The sequence below is a fragment of the Danio rerio genome, chromosome 5, assembly GCF_052040795.2.
Source record: "Danio rerio strain M-AB ecotype USA chromosome 5, GRCz13ab, whole genome shotgun sequence".
NCBI lineage: Eukaryota > Metazoa > Chordata > Actinopteri > Cypriniformes > Danionidae > Danio > Danio rerio.
The window spans coordinates 43,191,289-43,214,736 of NC_141025.1; the positions used below are offsets into that span (position 1 = coordinate 43,191,289).

Consider the following 23,448-nt stretch of genomic DNA (forward strand, 5'->3'; position numbering starts at 1 on the left):
TGAGGTTAATCATTTATTTTCCTCAATGAATATAAATTAAAACCATGTGATTTGTACAGATTTAAAGTGGACGTGGATTTTTTACACAACTCTGATTTGTTATCCGGATCTTACACAGAGAGCAAGCTGAAAACACATTAGTCTTGTTGGCCTACACTACATCCAAACCAGCCCTGTCCCGTAAGGAAAACACTAAACCTACAAGAGGAAACCATCCGACATCTCACATCGTCAAACCTTCAGTGCAATTAGTACTGAGAAAATATTTCTATGCCTAAACATAAGATAAAAAACAAGGTCAGTCAGCACTCTCCACCACCCAGAGGCCTCTCTATCGTGTTACTGTCCTACATCTAGTCCGAGTAGCTTCAGTACACATGCACCATCCCGTACAGGAACGTCCAGAACAGCACGTAGGTGAACAGGCCTCCGACGAGGCCCCCGGTGAACAGCAGACGGCGAGACTTGAAGCACTTGTTCCACCGTCGACCAGCTTTGAGGATGAGGAGCAGCGACAGCAGGAAAGAAGCGAGGAAGTAAAAGACGAAGCCGTAGAGTCCCGTCAGACCGAGGATGCCCGCGGTGGCCCCGGACAGCGCGGACACCGAGGTGCGGCAGTAGTCGAGCACCGCCCCGTTCCCCCGCACCGACACCTCGCTAATGAACTGCGGACCCTCGCGTTTGGCTGCGACTGAGGCCATGATGAGATGTTAAAAACAGGCTGAGAGACAAAAACAGGAGAGCAGTGAAACATCGACCATCACATAAAGCCGTGAGTTCAGTTTAAATCTCCTCCGCTTACCGTTAGAGAGAAAACACTGAAGAACACGAGCGTCTGCCTCCGCGACTCAAGCAAACATCGTTTACATCAAACACTCGTGCATCCCAAACTATCAGAGCTCTGTTACAGCGAGGAATGTGTTATTTAGGAAGATGTTCTGGATAAAACACGGCGTGTGTCATTCAACATCAGCCATTTTCTCGCAAAGCACCATGGGAGATGAAAAATGTCATTTTATTTATTTTTACGATTAACTCGGATTTAATTTTAAAATAATAACATGTAAAAATGTACGCGTTTGGATGTATAATTTCAAGTAATATTACAGTTTAAATATCTGCTTATTTGATTTACCTTTCACCCAGTGTACGGGATCCGCGAAGGCTCAAAACTTGTGATAAGATGTAGGAATCGTTCGCAAGAGTCGGTTCCTTTGAACTGTTCACTTCAAACAACTGGCCGATGCTTGCATTTCTATGCGTTTTCTGACATCATGGCGACTTTTTTTTTAGATGTGACTGACCAAAATACACACTAAAGAAAAAAACGGACAAGTCTCTACTGATTAAAGCTTCATATTGTTTGATCATAATTTAGAAATATGTTCTTCTAACTTAAAATAACTAATATAAACAATAAAACTAAAACGAATCATATAAAAAGATAAAATAATTCATACAAACTAAACCTATTTTAAACTTTAAAAACACTTTTCTCGTGATGACAAAGCTGAATTTTGCAGTAAGGATTCAGTGTCAGAAGGTTATTCATATTTTTGTGTAATCTTTTTTCATGATTGATAAAACAGATGTGCTTTTATTCAAGGACATTCAGTTGATTAAAAGTGACAGGAAATCATTTTAAACATACGACAAAATTTATTTCAAATACATTACATTATTACATTATTGTTTTTTGATCAAGGAGTAAGAAAGAGACGCGGATTTAATAAGTTATTTTGTCGTAATTTTTAAATGAATCATTTACATGAGTTTTGTGAATCAGTTCAGTATGTTCATTGAAAAGATTCGAAACAAGATTGGTTCATTCACCACTGACGATAGTTCAGAATCACAAAGTAGACAGCATGCAGGGTGTTCTCTACTATTATATTATATTTACTGCAAATATTTTTAGGATTGCACAAAAGTACTAAAGTAGTGATTCTTGACAGGTCATGGCGGAATCACAGACCGGTTGCGATGGCTTTGTTCTCGGAATGGATCTGGGCACCACATCGGTGAAAGTGGTGCTGTTGGAAGCGCAGTCAAAGACAGTGACAGAGAGCAGGAGCTTCACTACAAACGCTGATATCAGCAGCAGCACACACACACATGTAGGTGACAGATCAAAATACACTTACAATAATGCTGTGTATGTTGTTGTACAAAGGATACTTCTGTGAGTGGTCTTTAATAAGTGTTGTTTAGTGTGCTTTTTAACTCAAAACTTTTATCAAACGTTGTTGTTGTTGTTGTTGATAATAGGCCAAAGAGCAGGATCCTGCACTAATAATTGCCGCTCTGGACCAGTGCATGGCTGCTTTGCCTAAAGACAAGCTGAAAAAAGTCAAGTTCATTGGAGTATGTGGACAAATGCATGGCATTGTGTTGTGGAAATCTAACTCAGGTTAACACTGAACAACTACTGACAACATGCTTAAAGGGTTAGTCACCCAAAATAGAAAAGTATGTTATTAATTACTCACTCGTGAGTTGTTTGAAACCTCTGAGACCTTTGTTTGTCTTCAGAACACAAATTAGGAGATATTAGGTGAAGTCTGAGAGCTCCCTTATATTCCATAGACAGCAATGATCCAAAAACATCCTTAAAACAGACCATATTCCTTCAGTGATTCAATCAGAATATTATCAAACTACAGTAATAATTTTGTGTGCACTTAAAACACAATGAAAATACTTTTTTTAACAGTTTCTGCTCCTCAGTGTCAGTAATGTTTACCACTGAATGCTCACACTCAGCTTCCTCTGTTTGCAGGCCCTTTGTTGAAACTTAAGAGAAGAAACTGTTGAATAAAGTCAATATTTTTGTGCAACTTCATGTGCACTCAATCACATTCTTAATAATATTTCGATAAAACCACTGAAGGCATTTGGTCCATATTAAAGATTTTTTTGCATTTTTGTCTGGCCTGCAGGCGAGTCAGGAACCTTGTTGTTTATGGAGAATGAGGAAGCTCTCAGATTTCACCTAATATATAATAATTTGTGTTCTAAAGAAAAGATTATTGGAAAAGGTCTCAGGGGTTTAGAACAACATGAGGATAATGAGAAATTAATAGCATAATTTTCATTTTTGGGTGAAAATACACTTTAATGCTTCTGGCATTCTGCTGTGGCCCTGTTTTAACAGCTTCTAAACTCATTCATAAATCATAAATGGGGTGACATCAATAATTACACTGTTGTTCATGTCTCTATTAGGCTGTGAATGGCAGAGTAAAGATGGCATCACCAGATTCAGTCCCAAAGATGTCAGTCAGCTGATCACATGGCAGGACGGGCGCTGCGACACTGACTTCCTGTCGGCTTTACCTAAACCAGATTCACACCTGAGTGTGGCCACCGGCTTCGGCTGTGCCACGGTCTTCTGGTATATGAAACACAGGTAGAATCACACTCTACATTTCAGACTAAATTTGAAATTAAGTCTAAAATATCCAAAGGATTGATTTTAATCTATGACTCTGAATCAGGCCCGAGTTCCTGTCAGGCTTCAGTGATGCAGGAACCATTCAAGACTATGTGGTTTCCATGTTGTGCAGCCTTGACAAGTGTGTGATGACTGGACAAAATGCTGCCAGCTGGGGCTACTTCAACACAGCCACTAACCAATGGAACACACACATGTGAGTAATATTTGTTTCATTTTCCTCAAGGAAACTATCTCGGATTTCTAATAATGCAGAATAATCGAATGTCTTCTGGTGGGTTTCGGCGGCAGCATAAATTGACGGTGTGCTTATAAATGGTGCAGTCTGAAGGATGCAGGTTTCCCTGTGCACCTCTTGCCTGTGCTGGTGGATTCAGGACGTGTGGCTGGTCATACTTCCTGTGAATGGTACGGCATTCCTGCTCACACAGCGGTCGGGGCGGCACTAGGAGACTTCCAGTGTAGTGTGTACTCCTGCATGACTGACAGAGGACATGCAGGTACTGTGTGGGTTACATGAATCTTTATTTTCAGATGGCTGTAGAGCATTTTATGTGTTTTAAAATGCCCCATTATGCTTTTATAGTGTCCAATACTGTGCATGTCCTAAACAGTAAAAGAAAAATCTTTTTTATGAAGTTCAAAATGTAAATAAATAAATACATTCTTTACAAATAAAATTTTGTCCATTAAAAAAAAAAAAGTATTTACAAGCATTTTAAAAATAAGTGCCTAATTATTTTCTAACAAAACACATTAAAGCATTAAAGATACAGTATGTAAATTTACCATTAGAGGGCGTGTATTCACAGCAAACAAAAGCATAGTTTGATGATGCCATGACTGAGGGTGTACTCTCACTAAGTACAGATGCCTTGAACAGTGCCGAAGCGGGGTTGTCCCCCCTCCCCCCTCCCCTGATGGTGTGCACTCACAGTGCACTATAATATAATGCGATTGTTTGGTTTAGCAGGAAGAGAAGGACTCTAGCTCCATATAGTGGGGATTGCTTTAGTTATATTGTTTTAGTTGTTTGGGATGCAGTGACACGCAGTCACATATTTTGCCGTACAGATCCAGCACTTTTCATGCTTATAAGTTATCATAAAAGTCCTCGTGTTGCAGGACTTTTGTAGTAGGAGGTTTGCTGGGTGGAGCTGACATGCAGTGAGGAGTTTGTGTCTTTATTAAACTATGACTGTTTGCGTTCATTGAAAATTAAGAATCATTAATAAATCCATATTAAACAAACCTTAAAAGTGACTTCGGATGCTTAGTTTTGAACTCAGGCTCGCTTTGCATTTACAGTACAACCGCGCCAAAGCCCAACTGAACCGCGCTCTGGCACACCTCCTCAATCCGGGCCAGGGCCAGCCAACTGAACTGCACCTGGAATGATTCGGAGCTTTCACACTTGTCAAATAAACCGGAATACACGCAAGAGCATGGTTCGAATAGCATAGTGTGTGAGCACACTGAGTGTGGAATCATAGGAGTTGTCGTCTTCTGTACACCCTAAGGCAGGGATGTCAAACTCAATTCCTGGAGGGCCGAAGCCCTGCACAGTTTAGTTCCAACCCTCCTCCAACACACTTAGCTGTATGTTTCAAACAAGCCTGAAGGACTCAATTAGTTTGATCAGGTGTGTTTAATTTGGGTTGGAACTAAACTGTGCAGAGCTGCGGCCCTCCAGGAATTGAGTTTGACATCCCTGCCCTAAGGGGCTCTTGCAGAAATGATGTTCATGGATGAGCTAAAGTATTCAAAACGTTTTATCATGGTAGTATGAATCAGTGTAAGGCTTAAAGCCAATGCAGCAATTGAGACCTCTAAAGCAACTGCTGATGAGACGAGTGCAGATTATTATTATTATAGATATTATAATGCCACTATCAATCACTTCTGGTTCTTCAGGTCGTGATCACCTGGAGAAGAAGCAGCACAGTTTTATTGAACTAAATACATTTTAAGATTGTTATAATTTTTTCTTTTCTTTTTTTTTTTGGCTTAGTCCCTTTATTAATCTGGAGTCGCCACAGCGGAATGAATTGCCAACTTATCCAGCATGTTTTACACAGCCCTTCTAGCTGCAACCCATCACTGGGAAACATCCATACACTCATTAACACACATCCACTATGGACAATTTAGTTTACCCAATTCACCTGTACCGCATATCCTTGGACTGTGGGGGAAACTGGAGCACCCAAGAAAACCCATGCTTACACTGGGAGAACATGCAATCTCCACACTAAAATGCCAACTGGCCCAGCTGAGGCTCGAACCAGAGACTTTCTAGCTGTGAGGCGATTGTACTACCCACTGTGCATTGTGAAGCCTTGTTATTATTTTGTTCAGTCTAATACAGTACTCGACATATTTAATCGTGTTTTTATGTTTTCTATAAAACCAAACCAAAAATTGAGGGTGTGTGACATCATTAGCATGACACAGGACACACATTTCTCTGGATTTAAACATTCTTCAAAATGTTTGGAATAATGCAAGTACATAAGTCAACTAAATATATAAAACTGTTTTAGTTTTATATATATAGCATATATAATATTTTATTATTATATTATTTATTTTTTATTATTATATATTAATTATATTTTATTATATATATTGTCATGAAAAATTCATATGTATTGTGCCTTTAACTAAACATTAGAATAAAATGTCTAAAGCAAAGAAACACAAAACTATTCTTTACTGCCAAGTCAAAGTCAAAAATCACAGCTATTTTTCTGTAGCTGTTCATAATTTTTATAATTGTACATGACATATATTTTTGTTACAATAAACTGTTACAATACAACTCCTCTAAATCATTTTGTATGTTAAAGTAACCAAATAATTAATTCATTCTTTTTTTTTTCGGCTTGGTCCCTTTATTAATCCGGGGTCACCACAGTGGAATGAACCGCCAACTTATCCAGCATATGTTTTACACTGCGAATGCCCTTCCAGCTGCAACACTAACCAAATTAGTAACCTTTAAAAGAGTGAATAGGAACACTTAATTTAACTCATATCTGGGTTTCTAAACAACCCACAATCAAGATATTTATATAATGTAATAATCTCAACCACAAAAAATATTCATAATCTGTACATACAGTAGTTCAGCCTCCAGGTGGAGTTGTAATGAGCACATTTAGACATTGCAGATTATGGGCTCAGATTTCAGCGTCATCTCTCAAGGGCACGGCACCGTTATCTGTTTTAAGGTTTTGTAAATGAGATATATCTGTGCAGCAGCTCATGCTTATACTAAAAGGTATATTTGTATCTGGAATTCAAATTCCCTTATTGTTATTTGGTTGTTTTCCCATGTTCGGATCTCAATGTTTAGTTATTTGTTGTTAAAATAAATAAACAAACATGCCACAGGTTTTATGAACCAGTCAGAGATGATTTTGATTTGTTATCCTTCAACATGTTAGCTGATCTGTTGTGATAGACATGTTTAGCAATAATGACTACAGTTATTGGGCAATGGTGACATTATGCTGAATGTGCAATACAAATACTTTTAGCTACATGATCTGGTGCATTTATTGTGTATATATTATTGCTTCAACATATATTGTGGATTTTCAAAAATCTGGGGTCAGTAAGTCTGTTGGAACAGACTTCTACATGTTGAGTAAACTCAGTTCTTCTGAACTTTCTGATTAAAATACAGAAAATGCAACAATTTTAATCAAAATTGGCAATAAAAATAAATGTTTCTTGAGCACCAAATAATAAAATTACAATGATATCTGAGGGATCATGTGACTGAAAACTGAAATAATAACTACTGAAATTTTAGATTTGCATAATCGGAATTAATTTAAAATGATTAAAAACGAAATTGTGTTTTCAAATTGTAATAATATTTGACAATATTACTGTTTTATGGCATTTTTGATCAAATAAATGCAGGCTTGGTGAGCAGAATAGACTGCTTTCAAATCTACCAGTGTTAATAAACAGACCCCAAATTTTGATTCATGCACATATGATATGTATACACGTACATGCACAAATTAATTGTGAATTTTGTTCACTAGTGTTGAATATGAGTACTTCAGCCCAGCTGACGTTCAGGATGCCAGCTGAATTCACCCCTACCAGTTCTCCAGACCCGCTCTCGCCCATCGCTTATTTCCCATACTTTGAGGGATCATATCTTGCGGTGGCCGCATCACTTAATGGAGGCAACGTCATGGCCACCTTCGTCAGAATGCTGGACTCATGGATGAAAGAATTTGGTAAATCAATGATTGTTACGTTTCTAAATTAATTATCAGTGTAGTAATGTAGTTAAAGGGAGAGTTTAACCAAAAATATACATTTTCTGTTAATTTACTCACCCTCAGACCATCCAACATGTAGGTGAATTTTTCCAGCAAAACAGAAGCTTTTTAGCTGAAACTATTGTCTTTGGTCATTTATAAATTATAAGTCAATGGTTATCATAAGGAAGCAGGTAACTGGGAACACAGCATTATTATCTGATGTTACATTGAGGTCTTATGAAGGGAAAGGATCGGATTTGTGCAAGAAACAGTGCATCATTTACAACATTCATTCATTTTCTTCTTTATTAATCTGGTGCTGCCACTGTGGAATGAACTGCCAACCTATACAGTATGTGTTTTACTCAGCGGATGCCCTTCCAGCTGTGACCCCTCACTGTGAAACATCCATACACGCATACTCTTTCACACTCATACACTACAGACAATTTAGTTTATTCAATTCACCTGTACCGCATGTCTTTAGTAGGAAACTCATGTCTTTTCCAGAGGAAACTCATGCGAACACTGGCTCGAACCAGCGATTGTGCTTTAATTCACAGCCAAGATAAATGGGGAAATCTGATTTGTTTTGATGAAATGTTTCTTTCAGACAGTTTGTTTATGCTAAGAAATAAATTATTTTATTATTTTATTATCTATTATATTAAACTATTTTTAATATAATTAAATCACCCATAATGATAATCAAATGTGGATTTTTACATCTAAAGAATATAATGTCTACACCTTTTTTTCATAAAACATTGGAAACTACGTACCCTGATTTCGCCCCTTCATGCAAGTGCTCAGTTCCCACAAGTTCTTAGAACAGTTCAAGTCAGAGCCGGAGCTATTTCCTCAAATTAGTCATTGCAGGAGCACTGAATCAGTTGGTAAAGCCAGAATTATACATGCTGGTATACTGGCACATCTTACGTCAAAATGACTGTTGGATACGTCCAAAAAAGAGTTTAGATTGAGCAACTTGTAGGTCTGTGCTGTTCTGAGTTATTAACTCTTTCAGACAAAAAATCTAATCAAACTAATGATTAATTCATGAACTGGTGGTCACTCCAAATTAGGGCTGCACAATATATTGTTTCAGCATCGATATTGCAATGTTTGTCCCCGCAATAGTCACATCGCAGGATATGCAATGTTATATTCGCATTATAGTCTATCAACAATTGAGAATACATGAGATTCATGGAGTCATTGCAACATATGACCATAACAGAGTGAAACTTTATCATTTGCATGTGTTTTAAAGGCATTTCAAGAAACTGTAAAGCATTCGGGCACAATAACGTAAAACATTTATAACTTTAATGAAGAGAATTTTGACTGATTCATTAATACAATAAAGATTATACAGTGTTATCTTACATTACATTATTACATTTCTGCATCTGGATCCTGTTTGACTCTCCAGAAAACCATAATCAACTTTTATTTTACTTTTTTTTGCTTTATTGTAGTTATTATTGTTAATTTATTTACTTTTTTTTTTTTTATAAATAAATCACACCCTTACAAAATCAACCTAATCAACTGAAAATTTAGAAGCCCAAATCTGACATTTTTTCTTAGACTAGAGGAAATGCTTATTTTAAACTTTTATTTATTAGCAAAACATATATTTTGCTTAATTGTTTAAGCATAAGTACTATTATCTATATCTATATCTATATCTATATATATATATATATATATATATATATATATATATATATATATATATATATATATATATATACCTGGTATATATACCTGGGTTTGCCCATGCTCTGGGGTCCCAACTGCAATGAACCAGCTTTGGGGGGGCCCAGCTTGAAAAAGGTTAAGAACCCCTGCAGGGTTGGGTGTTTTTGCAGGTTTTTGTGTCTCTTGTTTTTATATTAATAATGCTTTGTTATTTTATGTTACAGGACTTGAAGTAAGTGAGTCCAGCATCTACTCTCAGCTCATCCATTCTGCTCTGGCCCAGCCGAACACTGACCTAACCGTGACATCAACACTACTAGGAGAGCGTCATGCCCCATCCAGCAGTGCCAGCGTCTCCCACATCTCATCTTCCAACCTGTCTCTGGGTCACGTGACCCGGGCTGTGTGCAGGGGTATTATTGAAAACCTGGCCACTATGATGCCCCCTCAGAGCCTGCGGGCCGCTGGCGTGCGCTGTATTATCGGCAGTGGCAGTGCTCTGTCATGTAACGCAGTTCTGCAACAGGAAGTGGAGCGAGTATTTCCATTTCCTGTAGTCTATGGGAAAGATGTGGACTCAGCAGTTGGAGTTGCCATGGTGATCAGTGACCAAACATGAAACAAGAACCAACCCTCAAGACTGTAATGCTCTCTGGTAGGGCTACTTTTTTCTGGATTCAAATTCATAATTCCAAAAATTTCCTAATCTTTTTAAAAGATTGTTTACAAAATTTCTTAAAAGTTGTTAAATTTCTCACCCTCAGGTTATCCAAGATTCCTGTTTATGTCTTCAGTAGAACATTACATTACATATTTAGCTGAAACTGTGGTCATTAGCTATGTTTTCATCCACCTTTGCAAAACATTTTGCATAAAATATGCGCATAACTGAGTATGAGAAACTTTTTATTTAATAAGAAAAGATGCTCATGAACTGCGATTGAAACACTTTTACTAAACATATTCCAGTATGAGCATTAAAAAAGGTCTTGAGATTTTATTTTGAGATCATGTGATGATAAAAATGTGTGTGAATAGACAAACCAACAGGCTGAGCACATTGTAAAATATCTGAAATGTTGGCTTAGTCATTCTAAAACGCCTTACCGTTTAAGTATTAGTGTCATTATATTATTAATGACCTCCAGAATAATGAAGAGCATCTGTGCCCTGCTACTCACACCTTCAAACGCCACCAAACGTTTATGGCGTGTCAGGATTTCCTTCTAAGGCACAGGTCATTTATTAAATGAAGAAAAGATTCACGCAGCTTCTCCTACTTCAGTAAATTCTGTTTGTACTGTTAATATTTGGTGACAGTTAATCAGGAAGTGATGATTTTTTCCGCTTTGTCTACTTGGATGAAAACGCTGCTTTATTCACACTTCTTTTATGCGATATTCCAGTTTTGTGCATAAAGTTAATTAGCATTTTTGGATGGAAACATATCTACTGGTGATTCATAAATCAACTCTAATCACTTTGAGAGTAGAAAGCATATACAGGCATACAGGGAAAACACTAAATGAATTCTTGTGGCTTCTAACGATAGATTGAGGTCTTATAAAGTGAAAGACTGTGATCTGTCCAAATGGTCCTAAGAACATTAATGGCTTGTTGTGCATAAAATATATGCAATGGAAAAATGCTTTTACTTTTTTACAGTAAAGATGGAGGACGAGTGTTTGTAATATTCAACAGAATTACTTGTTTAAGCTGTAAAAAGATTTTACTGACAGCATCCGCTCACATGTAAATCAAATATTTCTCTCATTTGTTCAATGATCTTTGAGCCAGGTCATGATAAATGTGGGCTCTTACAGGATTTTGATAACCTGGCTTGAAGATTATGACAAAAAAGAGGGAGAACAACTCGAAATATTAAGTCTATGTGACCCAGAAGTTGCTGAGACTTTTTCAATATGACAATGTTCTTGGAGCTGAATATTGGGGGGCTAAGCTTTATTTCTTTGCATTAGTCCCTCATGGCAAACTAATGGTAAGAGAATATTGTATAATAAGCGTCAAACTGATGTCAAAAGAGATCTCTAAACACAGAAATGGTCAAACTTTGATTGAAGATTACCAAAACAAATGAGTTTTTTTCAGTTAACTTAATTAATTGTTCACCAAATGAATAACAGTGTGCCCTAGCTAAATAAACGTACATTTTCATTTTAAACAGAGTCCTGGACTCACCGTCCATGTGTCCTCCATCTGAATTGGGATTGCAGCCTTGCCACACTAAACACAAACATCAACAAAAACTAAAACATCATCGTTATGCAGGCCATCACAATATGTCAATACATACTCAGGGCCATTTGCTGTTAAAGCTTAAGGTGATAATGTTGTAAAGCTGTAGTGTTCAGTTTATTGTACACCTCAATGCTTCACTTCATAAGACCTCAATATGCTGAGCCAAAAGTTTTTCACACTATGCTGTTACCCATTACTGTGCTTTTTTTTAAATCACCATATTCCACAGTTTCAGCTGTAAATCTTCCTGTTCAGCTGAAGTGAAATTCTTAGAAAAAATAAATTTTTAGGTAAATTGTATAAATATATCTATTTATACAGTTGAATTTTTAGGCCCCCTGAATTATTAGTCCCCATGTTTGTTTGTTTTTTTACCCGTTTTCTGTTTAACAGAGTAGATTTTTTTTCAACACATTTCTAAACATAATTAAATAAATTTTAATAACTTATTTCTAATAACTGTTTTATTTTATCTTTGCCATGATGACAGTAAATAATATTTGACTACATATTTTTCAAGACACTTCTATACAGCTTAAAGTGACATTTAAAGACTTAACTAGGTTAGATTAACTGGGCCAGATAGAGTAATTAGGCAAGTTATTGCATAATGATGGTTTGTTCTGTAGACTATTGAAAAAAAATATATAGCCTAAAGGGGCTAACAATATTGACCTTAAAATGGTGTTTAAAAAATTAAAAACTGCTTTTATTCTAGTGGAAATAAAGCAAATAAGACTTTCTCCAGAAGAAAAATTATTATCAGACATACTGTAAAAATTTCTTTGCTCTGTTAAACATAATTTGGAAAATAATTAAAAAAGGAAAAAAAAATCAACAGGGGGCTAATAATTCAGACTTCAACTGAATATACATATATACATGTTTTCTTTCATTTAAATTGATTTATGGTGTAAAACGGTTTAAAATGTATAAGAGATTTCCTAATTTCCTAAAATTATTTTTATGTTTTTGATAATTTATTTAAAAATCAGTTGAGATTTAATTTGATCCGTTTAATTAGTTTATTTACTAATTTACAGTCATTATAAAGCTACTGTTTGGCCTACTGTCCTGTAAAATAAAATAAAAACTATATGTAATTTAAGAATTGAATTAAAGAACATGTGTGTGTTGTTGACATTGTTATGAACTGAATTGTTGCAAACATTGTTGGACTATATTTGAAAAATAAAATCTGGGACTGGAGAAGGGTGAGAATTCTGAGTCCCATTAAAGGACTGAACAGTACCTTAAAATAAAAAAACATTCTGTTTACAACACTCAGTGCCATTTCAAATATCAAGATACAGTACTGTTTAAAGCAAAACTTGTTTTATTTCTCATTCTTTTGCTATCATTGAGCTTAAAGAGAATTCTCATGCACTCCTCATGGTTATAATTCATGTTTCTGTTCTTCAAATGAAATAAACAGGAAGAAGTTGCATCGAGAGGCAAATTCTTCACCACACGTGCACTTTCAATTGCACACATCAAGCTAAGGTTTCATTTTGTGGATGTGATGCGATCAGCTAAACCACGGATGTTATAAAACGTCTTATTGAGCCTCAGTCCACCAGTGTCATACAGGAAACCAAACATGCTAAGAAAGTAGAATTGTTCAACAGTCTTCTGTGCTTGGTTCTATCCAAACATGTGCTTTTCGTAGAGTTATTTGATATCATCTAATATATGTATCTAAAAAATAAAGTATTAAAACAGAAGTTTATTGATAGTGCATTGTTTGCTTCATGTACAGTAGAAGTGGATTACATAGGAGCCTGAATAAGGCGTGGACGGGGCAAAGCATACCCAACAACACTCTAAAAATCAATACAACACGCCTTTCTGCAAGGCTCTCAGCAGCTTCAGAAGATCCTACTCTCGCTTCCTCTCTGAGACTGAGAGAAAACCACCCATCAGTGTCTTCAGCAGCGCTCAAGGGAACATACCTCAAGCCAAGTTACTCACAAGGAAACATTGATATGGCAATTTTCAACCATTTCATCTGCCTTTTTTGACTACAATCACAAATTCATTGGTGAGTGTTATACTTCATACCTTCATTTGAATGGTCTACTGTATCAATAATTCAAATAACTTCATATTTGGCAAATACAGTAATACTTAGTTTGTTGTTGTTGTCATTTTATCTATGTATGTATGTTCATCCTTATAAGAGCTGCACAGTTTTAGGGTTTGTCTCTTTAAATCTGACAGTAACATGATGAACTGTTTTTGCTCAATCTAAAGCAAGCTGAATGTGCCAACATAATGAGTTGAGTTTGGCGTCTGTGTAATGTAGTTTTCACTCTAATGTTATATGATCCCATTTACAGAGAGGCCATGTCATAATATTCTAGTAAATAACACTAGCCAGCATTTTGCAATTGCCCATTATGTCATCAACCAGAGTACTAAACAACATTACAGCATAATTTGTCCATGGAATATCTATCAGACTCCTAACAATGACGCCACACCCACAAAAGCAGTGTGTTTTTACATACCGACTGAATATGTTCTAGTCCTGCTTTAAATGGGTTTACTTTTGTTTACTGTAATATGCATTACATTATTAATAATTGTTTTGATGCATTTTGGTCAGCGGGGTAGCGCTGTCACCTCACAGCAAGAAGGTTGCTGATTCAAGCCTCGACTGGGTCAGTTGGCATTTCTGTGTGGAGTTTGCATGTTCTCCCTGTGTTGGCGTGAGTTTCCTCCAGGTGCTCCGGTTCAAAATCCAAAGATATGCTGTATGGGGGAATTGGGTATGCTTAATTGTTCTTAGTCTATGTGTTTAAATGAGAGTATATAGGTGTTTCCCAGTACTGGATCTTGCCTGAAAGTGCATCCGCTGTGTAAAACATATGCAGTCCCACTTTATATTAAGTGGCCTAAACTAATATGTACTTACACAGGAATTAATAGTTTGTTACAATGTACTTATTGTGTAGATACATGTATTTATTGTGTACTTATGCTTGAATAAATACCTGTATGTAATTACATCTGTAATTAACTTCTGTAATTACATTTGTAAATACACTGCTGACCATTCCCTACACCTTAACCCACCCTTAAACCTGCCCATACCACCAAACCTGTCCCTAACCCAACCCCTATCCCAACTCAAGAGCCCCACAAGTGTTCTCAAATACATTATGAACACAGTAAGAACATTGTATTTATTTTTTGATGCAACTACATAGTAGTTGAGGACACTTAATATAAAGTGGGACCACATATGCTGAATAAGTTGGCGGTTCATTCTGCTGTGGTGACTCCTGATTAGTAAAGGGACTAAGCCGAAGGAAGGCAATGCAGTGGCGCAGTAGGTAATGCTGTCGCCTCAAAGCAAGAAGGTTGCTGGTTCAAGCCCTAGCTAGGTCAGTTGGCGTTTCCTCCAGGTGCCCCGGTTTCCCCCACAGTCCAAAGACATGTGGTACAGGTGAATTGGGTAAGCTAAATTGTCCGCAGTGTATGACTGTGAATGAGTGTGTGTGGATGTTTCCCAGAGATGGGTTGCAGCTGGAAGGGCATCTGCTGCGTAAAACATGCTGGATAAGTTGGCGGTTCATTCTGCTGTGGCAACCCCGGATTACTAAAGGGACTAAGCCCAGAGAAAGTGAATGAATGAATAGGTGAAAAGTCATGACTGGCCATTTTGGTGTATGCGTCAAATTGAAAGTACAAACATAATTAGATATGCACTGTAAGCAGCTGGGGTGCCGAAAAAATAAATAAATAAATAAATAAAATAACCCAAGCGAACACAGGGAGAACTTGCAAACTCCACACAGAAACATCAACTGACCCAGCCGAGGCTCGAACCAGCGACCTTCTTGCTGTGAGGCGACAGCACTACCTACTGTGCCACTGTGTCACCTGCAGAAAAAACAAAACCACATAATTCTTTTATTGCTTTTAACACTTTTAGCCTTTGACCAGTGTACACATATATATGACTACTGAAACTAATTTGACATTTCCTTTGATACCGTGACTTCCTGTCATGTGAATGGTTTTTGTGCCCTTCCTCTTTTAACTCGCACTTGTAAAAAAAAAAAAAAAGATTGAGGTGATACATTTGCTCCTGTTCTCACAGCACTTGCTATTAATACAACATTTTAATAAGTGAAGTGATTGTTCTCAGAAGAAAGTAAAACAGCATCCTAACATTATTACAAATGTGGTGTTAGCCTCATTGAAAATCATCTTCAAAATCGGTGGCCTTTTAATCTTAAAAGAGTCACGCAAATATGAACATTCTTTTATACACAAAACCAGCTTTGTAAAAGATGCATGGGAAAATGTCACAAGATAGATCACATGTACACTCAGGAACAGTCAAAATAGAGATGAGCTTTTTGTGTGAACAGCTTAATTCCATGGACATTTTCTTCTTAGAAAATGAAGGGTGTTTTTTTATACTACCACAATTACTCAATGACTATAATGCAGCTTCTTAATAACTCTATTTCCTCTCACTGCCTTTAGCAGAATGTAATAATGTTATTTGAAAGCATTTACAGAGAAGCTACGATATTGTAAATCACAGCACATCCAGTGCATTAGACAAGGCATTCTGTCAGAAAAGCATTTTCATGTACTCTCTGGACAAGATTTCCTTGATAGGACAATCATGGCTCTCGGCCTGGATGGGATCATATAGCATGTAACAGCATGAAGAGACATCAATAATTCATGGCACAAAGGTCTATTTGAGTAGTTCTTAAAAATAAAACTGAAATGCATACCTTTTTATGTTTCTAGTTCTTTTAATGTGTAAAATATTATATAGGCCTATGTAACTATAGAATAAAATAAAAAGAACAATTTGAAAATTGTGAGTTTCTCTGGATTTATTAGGTATTGGTTTGAGTAATATGCTATTATTTGTTTTATTCGAAAAAAAGAAAATGACAATTGGTTACAAAAGTTAAGCATTTGTGTTTGTTGTGATTGAAAATCAGTAATTCCACCTGATTTCTTGACTTTTTTTTGTTATTTTACGCACTGAAAATGACAAAACATCATCAGTAGTTTACAGAATAAAACAAACTTTAGTTCACAAAAAATAAATACATCATAAATCCAAATATTATTTTCTCTTTATTTTTAATTGTTTGTTTTCTTATGCAATCACACCTCTATACATATTAAGTAGTTTTATGGCGTTTTTATTAAGCAATAAGACGCACATAAATGCAAAACAATATAATTTAATAATTTAATTCATTATAAGTTTCTATATTATAAGATTGTATATGGAATTATGTATTTGTGTTTATGTACAACACATGTATACATATATGTACAGTTGAAGTCAGAATTATTGGCCCCCCCATTTATTTTTTCCCTGTTTTTTTTTTCTGTTTAACAGAGAGCAGATTTTTTTTCAACACATTTCTAAACATAATAGTTTTAATAACCCATTTCTAATAACTGATGTATTTTATCTTTGCCATGATGACAGTAAATAATATTTGATTAGATATTTTTCAATACTCTTCTATTCAGCTTAAAGTGACATTTAAAGGCTTAACGAGGTTAATTAGGTTAACTAGGCAGGTTAGGGTAATTAGGCAAGTTATTGTTTAACGATGGTTTGTTTAGTAGACTATCGAGAAAACAATTTTCCTAAAGGGGCTAATAATTTTGTCCTTAAATTGGTATTTAAAACTGCTTTTATTCTAGTCTAAATAAATCAAATAAGACTTTCTCCAGAAGAACAAATATTATCAGACAAACTGAAAACTCCCTTGCTCTGTTAAACATCATTTGGGAAATATTTAAAAAAGAGCTAATAATTCTGACTTCAACTGTATGTATGAAACTGATGAAACAATGAAACGCCTGTTTTTAGACAACAATAATGCATATTATTTATTATTAAGTATGGTGTAGGGCCTCCTTTTGTGGTCAATACAGCATCAATTCATCCTAAGAATGACAGATACAAGTCCTGGTCTGTACATGATGAGAAAAATGTTTCCAAACTCGCTCCTCCAAAACACCATAAAGTGGCTCATAATATTTAAATCTGATGACCGTGCAGGCCATGGGAGATGTTCAACTTCATTTTCATGTCCATCAAACCACTCTCTCATCAATCTTGCTTTGTGTATTGGTGCATTATCATCTTGATACACCACACTGCCTTCAGGACACACTGTTAGAACCACTGGGTGCACATGGTTCTCTAGAATGGTTCGTCCTTGGCAGTAACTTGCCCATCTAGACAAGTATTGGGTCTAAGCAATGCTGTAATTATGCAGCCTAAACCATCACTGATCCAGCCCCATGCTTCATTCTAGACATGCAACAGTCTGGGTGGTATGCTTCTTTGGGACAGTGAAGGTAGACTCATCAGAGAACAATACATGTTTCACATTGTCCACAGCCCAAGATATTTGCTGCTGGCACCACTGAAACCGATGTTTGTCATTGGTAGGGGTGACCAATGGATTGGCTATAGCAGCCTAAATATTATAGCATATATATAGCAGCCATGTATATTTTTACAAAGTGGACCGTTTTGGTGGAAACAGGAAAGTTGAGGTGCACATTTAACTCTGCAGTGAGTTGGGCAGCTGTGGTTTAATGTTTTTTAGATACACTGCATCCAACATCCCTTTCAGACAGCTTCCTTTTGTGTCCACAGTTACTCCTGCTGGATGTGGTGTCATTCTTGGTGGTATGCTGACATTACCCTGAATTCTGTGGCTCTTGATAGATCACAAAGAGTTGCTGTTTTGGTCACAGATGCACCAGCAAGACACGCACCAACAATCTGTCCTCTTTTAAAGATTGGCCACCAGGCTGGTCAAATTTAGCCCTATAATTGCCAGTACTAAATGTTTGAGTTTCACTGTTTAACCCCAATATATAATATATATGTACTGTATAAACTTCTTAGCTGCACTTTTTTTGTCTTATATGTGTTTTAAGTGTTTGTATAAGTTAAGCATCTTTAAGCAGAAGCTCTTTCTGAAGCTTCACATACTAGTTCTGCTTTTCCCCTGGCTTCCTGTCGCAGAGTTTCCATTGGGATCATTTGTGCACCCTTCCTCTTTTAATGGTTCTTAAAACATAAAAAGAGGACATAATGACCCATTACAACACTCAAGTGGCTTCTTGGCTTTCAGAAGGGGCTCTTAGTCACATTATACTAACATTTATTTATTTTTTATTCATTTATTAAATTGACTGGATTGATCGCAAATGAAGAAACTTTTAGAAAACTATCATTAAAGCCCATTTTCTCATCTTAAAACTTAGACTCATGTCCCATTTGCTTTTGTGGTCAGGCTCATATTTCCAAGGAATTATTTGAATGTATTTGAAGCCTAATTTCCTGAATCTGCTAACTTATGTCACTCTTATATGTATTTTATAGTTTGTGAGACTAAGGAGGCGTCACTATGAGTAAATCAATGGACAGCAGTGTCTCATCGTTCTCTTTGGAGACGGATGACCAGACAGAGGAGGAGAGGACAAAGGCCAAACAGATGAAAAAAGTCTCAAAAGACAAGAGGCCCATGGACTCCAATTATGTAGATGACGTGGTGGAACCCTCTAGCACAATTAAGTTTAACCTGCACTTTGACAGGTATAATTGGGCTCCTTTATGTGGTCATACACCAGGAAGTGCTGTCCCATGTCTAGAAAACTCAAGAGGTAGTGCATTGCAGTCAAGTCAAGACAGAAGTTCAAAATGTTACTATAATTACTAAACTGGAAAAGTGGAATTACACACGCTTTCAGTTTTAGCTGTGGTCAATATGAAGTGAATAGAACTTAGAGGACAATTTACAATTACCTAAATTTCAAGATTACTCCTCAGTCCTATTTGAGGTTATTGTAAAAGCAGTATTTTTAAAGGGCTCACCCCGAAATGAAAATTCTGTTAAAAATGACTCACCCTCTTGTCATTCCAATCCCCTGAGACCTCTATTCATTGTTGGAACACAATTTAAGATGTTTTAGATTAAATCCATCAATGGTCCTGAGATCAAAAGCATTCTCAAAACTGTAATCTGTAACTGTAATCATACGAAGCTCTAAAAACACCTTTGTGTGTCAAAAAAACTGTAAATATGACTTTGTTCACCTATATCTTCGATCACGTATCATAAGGGTGCACATTTTTACAGGCACTTAGATAAATTGCAGCAGTCAGCAATAAAACATGCAAGCATTGTATCGTATTGCCCGTAGTAAACATGCAACCTGATCTGATATGCAACACATTGGTGAACATCCTTTTTACAGTTTTTTTTTGACACAAAAGTGTTCTTGGAGCTTCGTATGATTACAGATGAACCACCGAAGTCACATGAAATGTCTTGACAATGTTTTTGGATCCTTTTCTGGACTCCCTCAGTCTAATCTTCAAGAAGAGCCCACAGTTACCTCTTCTGTCATGTTTTCAGGCTGACTTGAGATCGCTTTGCTTCTGTCTCCTGCTATTCTGATCTATTTGCAAAGTTTCATCTTCTCGAGATCTCTTGATCAGGCTCATTATCACATTTACTTGTGCCTTAAAAAATGAAAATATACTTGACTGTCTCTTTGCCATTTTGAAAATACAGATAATCTTTAGGTAGGACATTGTGCCATTATTTATTTTCGCTGCTCACTGTGTGCGAAACAATCACCAACCTATGAGAGTGATTGTAAACATAAAAAAACTGATTAGCTGAATATATTGTTGAAGGCCACTAGTTAATCGAGTTTTGCTTGCGCATGGTGACTATCGTCTAGTGTGTGTAATTCACACAGCCTTGTTTGCACTCATTCACCAGACACCCTAGTTTTTCAAAATTCTGCAATAAAAATGACTAATTTTGTGGTGATTAAGTTAACACATTGCACACATAACACATCTTATTTACCAGATTAGGTAGCCCACTACATTAAATGTGCAATCTTCATGACACAAATTATAAAAATGAAGTTTCTATATTTTGGTCTCTTGATCTGAAATAGTAGGGATTTTAGATTTTTTTTTTCAATGGTAACTCTTATTCTTACCCACAATCCTAATTTCACTCCCCAGATCATCTGACATCGTGTAGCTTATCTCCTTAAGGACATCCGTTTGGTCTTCCCCTACCATAATACATCTAAAACACGGATTGCCACCTATCACTCGTCGATGGCAAAGGAAGCATTTTCTCTCGTCAATGGCAGAGAATTTTTTTTTAGCAAAATCATTTATCAATTTGACGCACATCATAATACCAGCTGTACATGTAAAGCAAAAATAATGTCCTTTAATTCGGTCACATCCACGGCCGTCATCCTTAAACCAATCTCCCTCATTGTAAGCTGCTTGCTTTTCTGTCTGTTCCATATTTGCTCACACCTTCTTTTGCAGTCTGAAGCACGTCCAACGCACTAAATGCCCAATTCGCGCCATATCATTCACTTGATTTGCGCCCCAGGATGTCTAATTGTATTTTTGCATTGACTTCGCATGTAAATCACTCGCACTTGACGTTTTATCCATGTCTGCTTACTGCATAGGCTGCAAAACAACTTCCCCACACTTTCATGTAATGTTAGGATTGTGAGGGCTCAGGTGAGATGACATTTTTCAAGAGACACTCAGATACTTCACACACACACACACACACACACACGCATGCACATGCACACACACAAACTTGTAGGTTTTTATCATGCACAAGTTAATGCCAGATCCATTAAAATAAACACCAGAATGCAAAACACGAATATCATTTTCTGGAACAGAATCCGGCTCAAATTAAGTTCTGCTCACAACATTCCCTCAATAAGGCTTGTCCATGAAGTCAAGTGCACAAGAAGATAGGATAATGTAGAAAATGCACACTGATCAACAGTTCAATTCAGATTAAAGATCTGTTTTGGCATATACAGTGTCTCAATGTTTAAGAGAATTTGGACTGAAATCCCTGCAGTGACCAAACCTCTCACCAGCAGACAAAATCAAAGACAGAAGAACAGAGAACAGGTCTAAAGATCACTCTATTGATAAAAGCAAGTTCAATTATTTGGGTCCAATGAGGAAAATGAACCCAAAGCATGTAAATAAGTGAAATGTGGTCATGGCTTGGTGTTGATTTCTGCAGCAGAAATTTGGCCTCTTTTACAGCTTTATGGCAGAGTAAATGCAAATGTTGATCAGAAGCTCCTTCTGCAACATTCAGTTGCTTCCCTGTATTCACCACCCGATTACCCAATTTGAAAAATAAAAAGGCAACCCAGAGTCCCTAACCTGATTGCTAAGAAACTTTATATAACATAATCAGTCTATATGAGTGGCACTCACGATCAAGATATGATTTGTTTGAGTGAGTGGTTGTGTACACACTCATTGTAAACAATGCATTTAAACTTTAAAGTCTAGGAATGCTGCAGCACTTCTTGTTTGGTGTGTGACCCTTTTTATTAAACTCCACTAAAATGTATAAGAAACCTTTACTTAAACTGATACATTTTGCACACAGGGGAATCAGAAACTTGAAGGAAGAACCAGCTCAACAGGACAATGACAGGTTTACCATCAAGAGGCTGTTCGAGGCTGTGTCCAGTGGTGACGTGTCTAAAATGCAGGGTTTACATGAGTATCTCCACAAAAACATGAAACGACTCACCGACTCACAATGTAACTGTGCTCAAGAACAAATACACTGAAAAGTTTAGGGTCTGTAAGAAGTGTTATATCACCAAAAACACAGAAAAACTGATCTTTTTTTAAGTATTTACGAAAGTTACATATTCTTGCTGAATTTTCATTCGTCAACATTGTCTTCAAAAATCATTACAACAATCGGATTTTACACTCAAGGAACATTTACGGTTAAAAAAAGTATTGTTGCTTACTAGTTTTATGGAAAATATTTTTTAATTTCTCAGGATTTTTTAAAGAACAATATTTGTAATGTACAGAATCTTTTGTAACAGCAATAATTTGTTTTATTCTAAATGTCTTTAAACTAATTTCTATACACCGATAGCAATTAATATTATTAATATACAGTATATAATATATTTAGAATATATGTAATATATTAATATTACAAATATTACAGACCCCAAAATTTATAATTTTAATGTACAAAAAAAATACAAAGTATTGTGAATTCACGACTGATATTTTAAAAACAATAATAATACATGTATTTTCTTTAGATAAGTCCAATGGAAAGACAGCCCTGCTGAAAGCACTTTTAAATTTGAGGCAAGGCGAGAATGACACTATTGAACAACTGCTGGACATTGCTGAGAAAATGGGAGATTTAAAGAACTTTATCAATGCTGCTTACACCGACAGTTACTACAAAGGTCAGAGATTCATTTTACACACTGCAGCTTTATTATGATTAGAAATGCTGAGCTACAATTGTATTTTTTAATAATAAATCAGCAAAACATTGATCCTATTTAACAGGCTGTCCAGAGCATACATCTTGCATTGGTTTTGACTGGTCTTTTTGGCACAGGTCAGACAGCACTTCACGTTGCGATTGAAAGGAGGAGTATGAAATTTGTGCAAATGCTGGTTAGGAAAGGGGCTGATGTCCATGCCAAGGCCTGTGGGAAATTCTTTCAGCCCAATCAAAAAATGTGCTTCTATTTTGGTAGGTCATAAGATAAGCTCAAACTTTTCTATATTGAACTATTTAAACTAAAGATATGCTTTATTTTAAATGCACAAATGTTCCACTTATCACAAGACACCAGCAT

At 36.3% G+C, this 23,448-nt stretch overlaps 4 protein-coding genes and 1 long non-coding RNA gene across 25 annotated transcripts in view; 2 read left to right on the forward strand and 3 right to left on the reverse strand.

The window, feature by feature from the left end:
* emc6 (ER membrane protein complex subunit 6) lies at positions 1 to 983 on the reverse strand. The gene is given in 2 exon segments (NM_200056.2): positions 1 to 721; positions 803 to 983. A coding segment is annotated over 1 exon segment (333 nt). The 5' UTR covers positions 702 to 721; positions 803 to 983; the 3' UTR covers positions 1 to 368.
* epg5 (ectopic P-granules autophagy protein 5 homolog (C. elegans)) overlaps positions 1 to 23,448 on the reverse strand; it is a 1,176,376-nt gene that overhangs the window by 939,124 nt on the left and 213,804 nt on the right. The gene's annotated exons all lie outside the window — the stretch shown is intronic.
* Positions 1 to 23,448, reverse strand: part of LOC141385579 (uncharacterized) — a 75,627-nt gene that overhangs the window by 38,462 nt on the left and 13,717 nt on the right. For 4 of the 13 annotated variants that reach the window (XR_015491662.1, XR_015491654.1, XR_015491661.1 and 1 more), the window contains one exon: positions 1,643 to 3,936. The exons of 3 other annotated variants lie outside the window; for them this stretch is intronic. This is a non-coding gene — a long non-coding RNA (uncharacterized LOC141385579). Of the gene's footprint in view, positions 1 to 1,642; positions 3,937 to 21,372; positions 22,304 to 23,448 lie in introns of those variants that run through there. 6 more of the 13 variants (XR_015491660.1, XR_015491659.1, XR_015491658.1 and 3 more) reach the window with 2 other exon arrangements.
* shpk (sedoheptulokinase) lies at positions 371 to 13,750 on the forward strand. Of its 3 annotated transcripts, XM_087253964.1 has the most exons (9): positions 371 to 772; positions 1,956 to 2,117; positions 2,269 to 2,410; positions 3,226 to 3,409; positions 3,498 to 3,650; positions 3,779 to 3,954; positions 7,516 to 7,716; positions 9,675 to 10,105; positions 12,551 to 13,039. In XM_087253964.1, the coding sequence occupies exons 2-8, from the start codon at positions 1,959 to 1,961 to the stop codon at positions 10,067 to 10,069; spliced, it is 1,410 nt and encodes a 469-aa protein (XP_087110090.1). In that variant the 5' UTR covers positions 371 to 772; positions 1,956 to 1,958; the 3' UTR covers positions 10,070 to 10,105; positions 12,551 to 13,039. The 3 variants fall into 3 exon arrangements, with proteins under 3 accessions (XP_087110090.1, XP_087110088.1, XP_087110089.1); XM_087253962.1 differs by having other exon boundaries at positions 9,675 to 12,906; XM_087253963.1 differs by lacking the exons at positions 371 to 772; positions 12,551 to 13,039 and adding an exon at positions 13,469 to 13,750 and having other exon boundaries at positions 1,832 to 2,117.
* trpv1 (transient receptor potential cation channel, subfamily V, member 1) overlaps positions 13,628 to 23,448 on the forward strand; it is a 23,795-nt gene continuing 13,974 nt past the window's right edge. For 3 of the 4 annotated variants that reach the window (XM_087252231.1, XM_087252232.1, XM_087252233.1), the window contains exons 1-5: positions 13,628 to 13,750; positions 19,112 to 19,324; positions 22,209 to 22,366; positions 22,894 to 23,046; positions 23,205 to 23,342. In XM_087252231.1, the coding sequence (XP_087108357.1) occupies positions 19,137 to 19,324; positions 22,209 to 22,366; positions 22,894 to 23,046; positions 23,205 to 23,342 (637 nt within the window). In that variant the 5' untranslated portion in view covers positions 13,628 to 13,750; positions 19,112 to 19,136. 4 annotated transcript variants of the gene reach the window in all.

Coding starts and splice junctions, on each gene's coding strand:
- shpk (XM_087253964.1), top strand. CDS start 1,959: ATGGCGGAATCACAGACCGGTTGCGATGGCTTTGTTCTCGGAATGGAT. Junction 3,955..7,515: donor GACTGACAGAGGACATGCAG/GTACTGTGTGGG, acceptor TTTGTTCACTAG/TGTTGAATATGAGTACTTCA. Junction 7,717..9,674: donor CTCATGGATGAAAGAATTTG/GTAAATCAATGA, acceptor TTTATGTTACAG/GACTTGAAGTAAGTGAGTCC.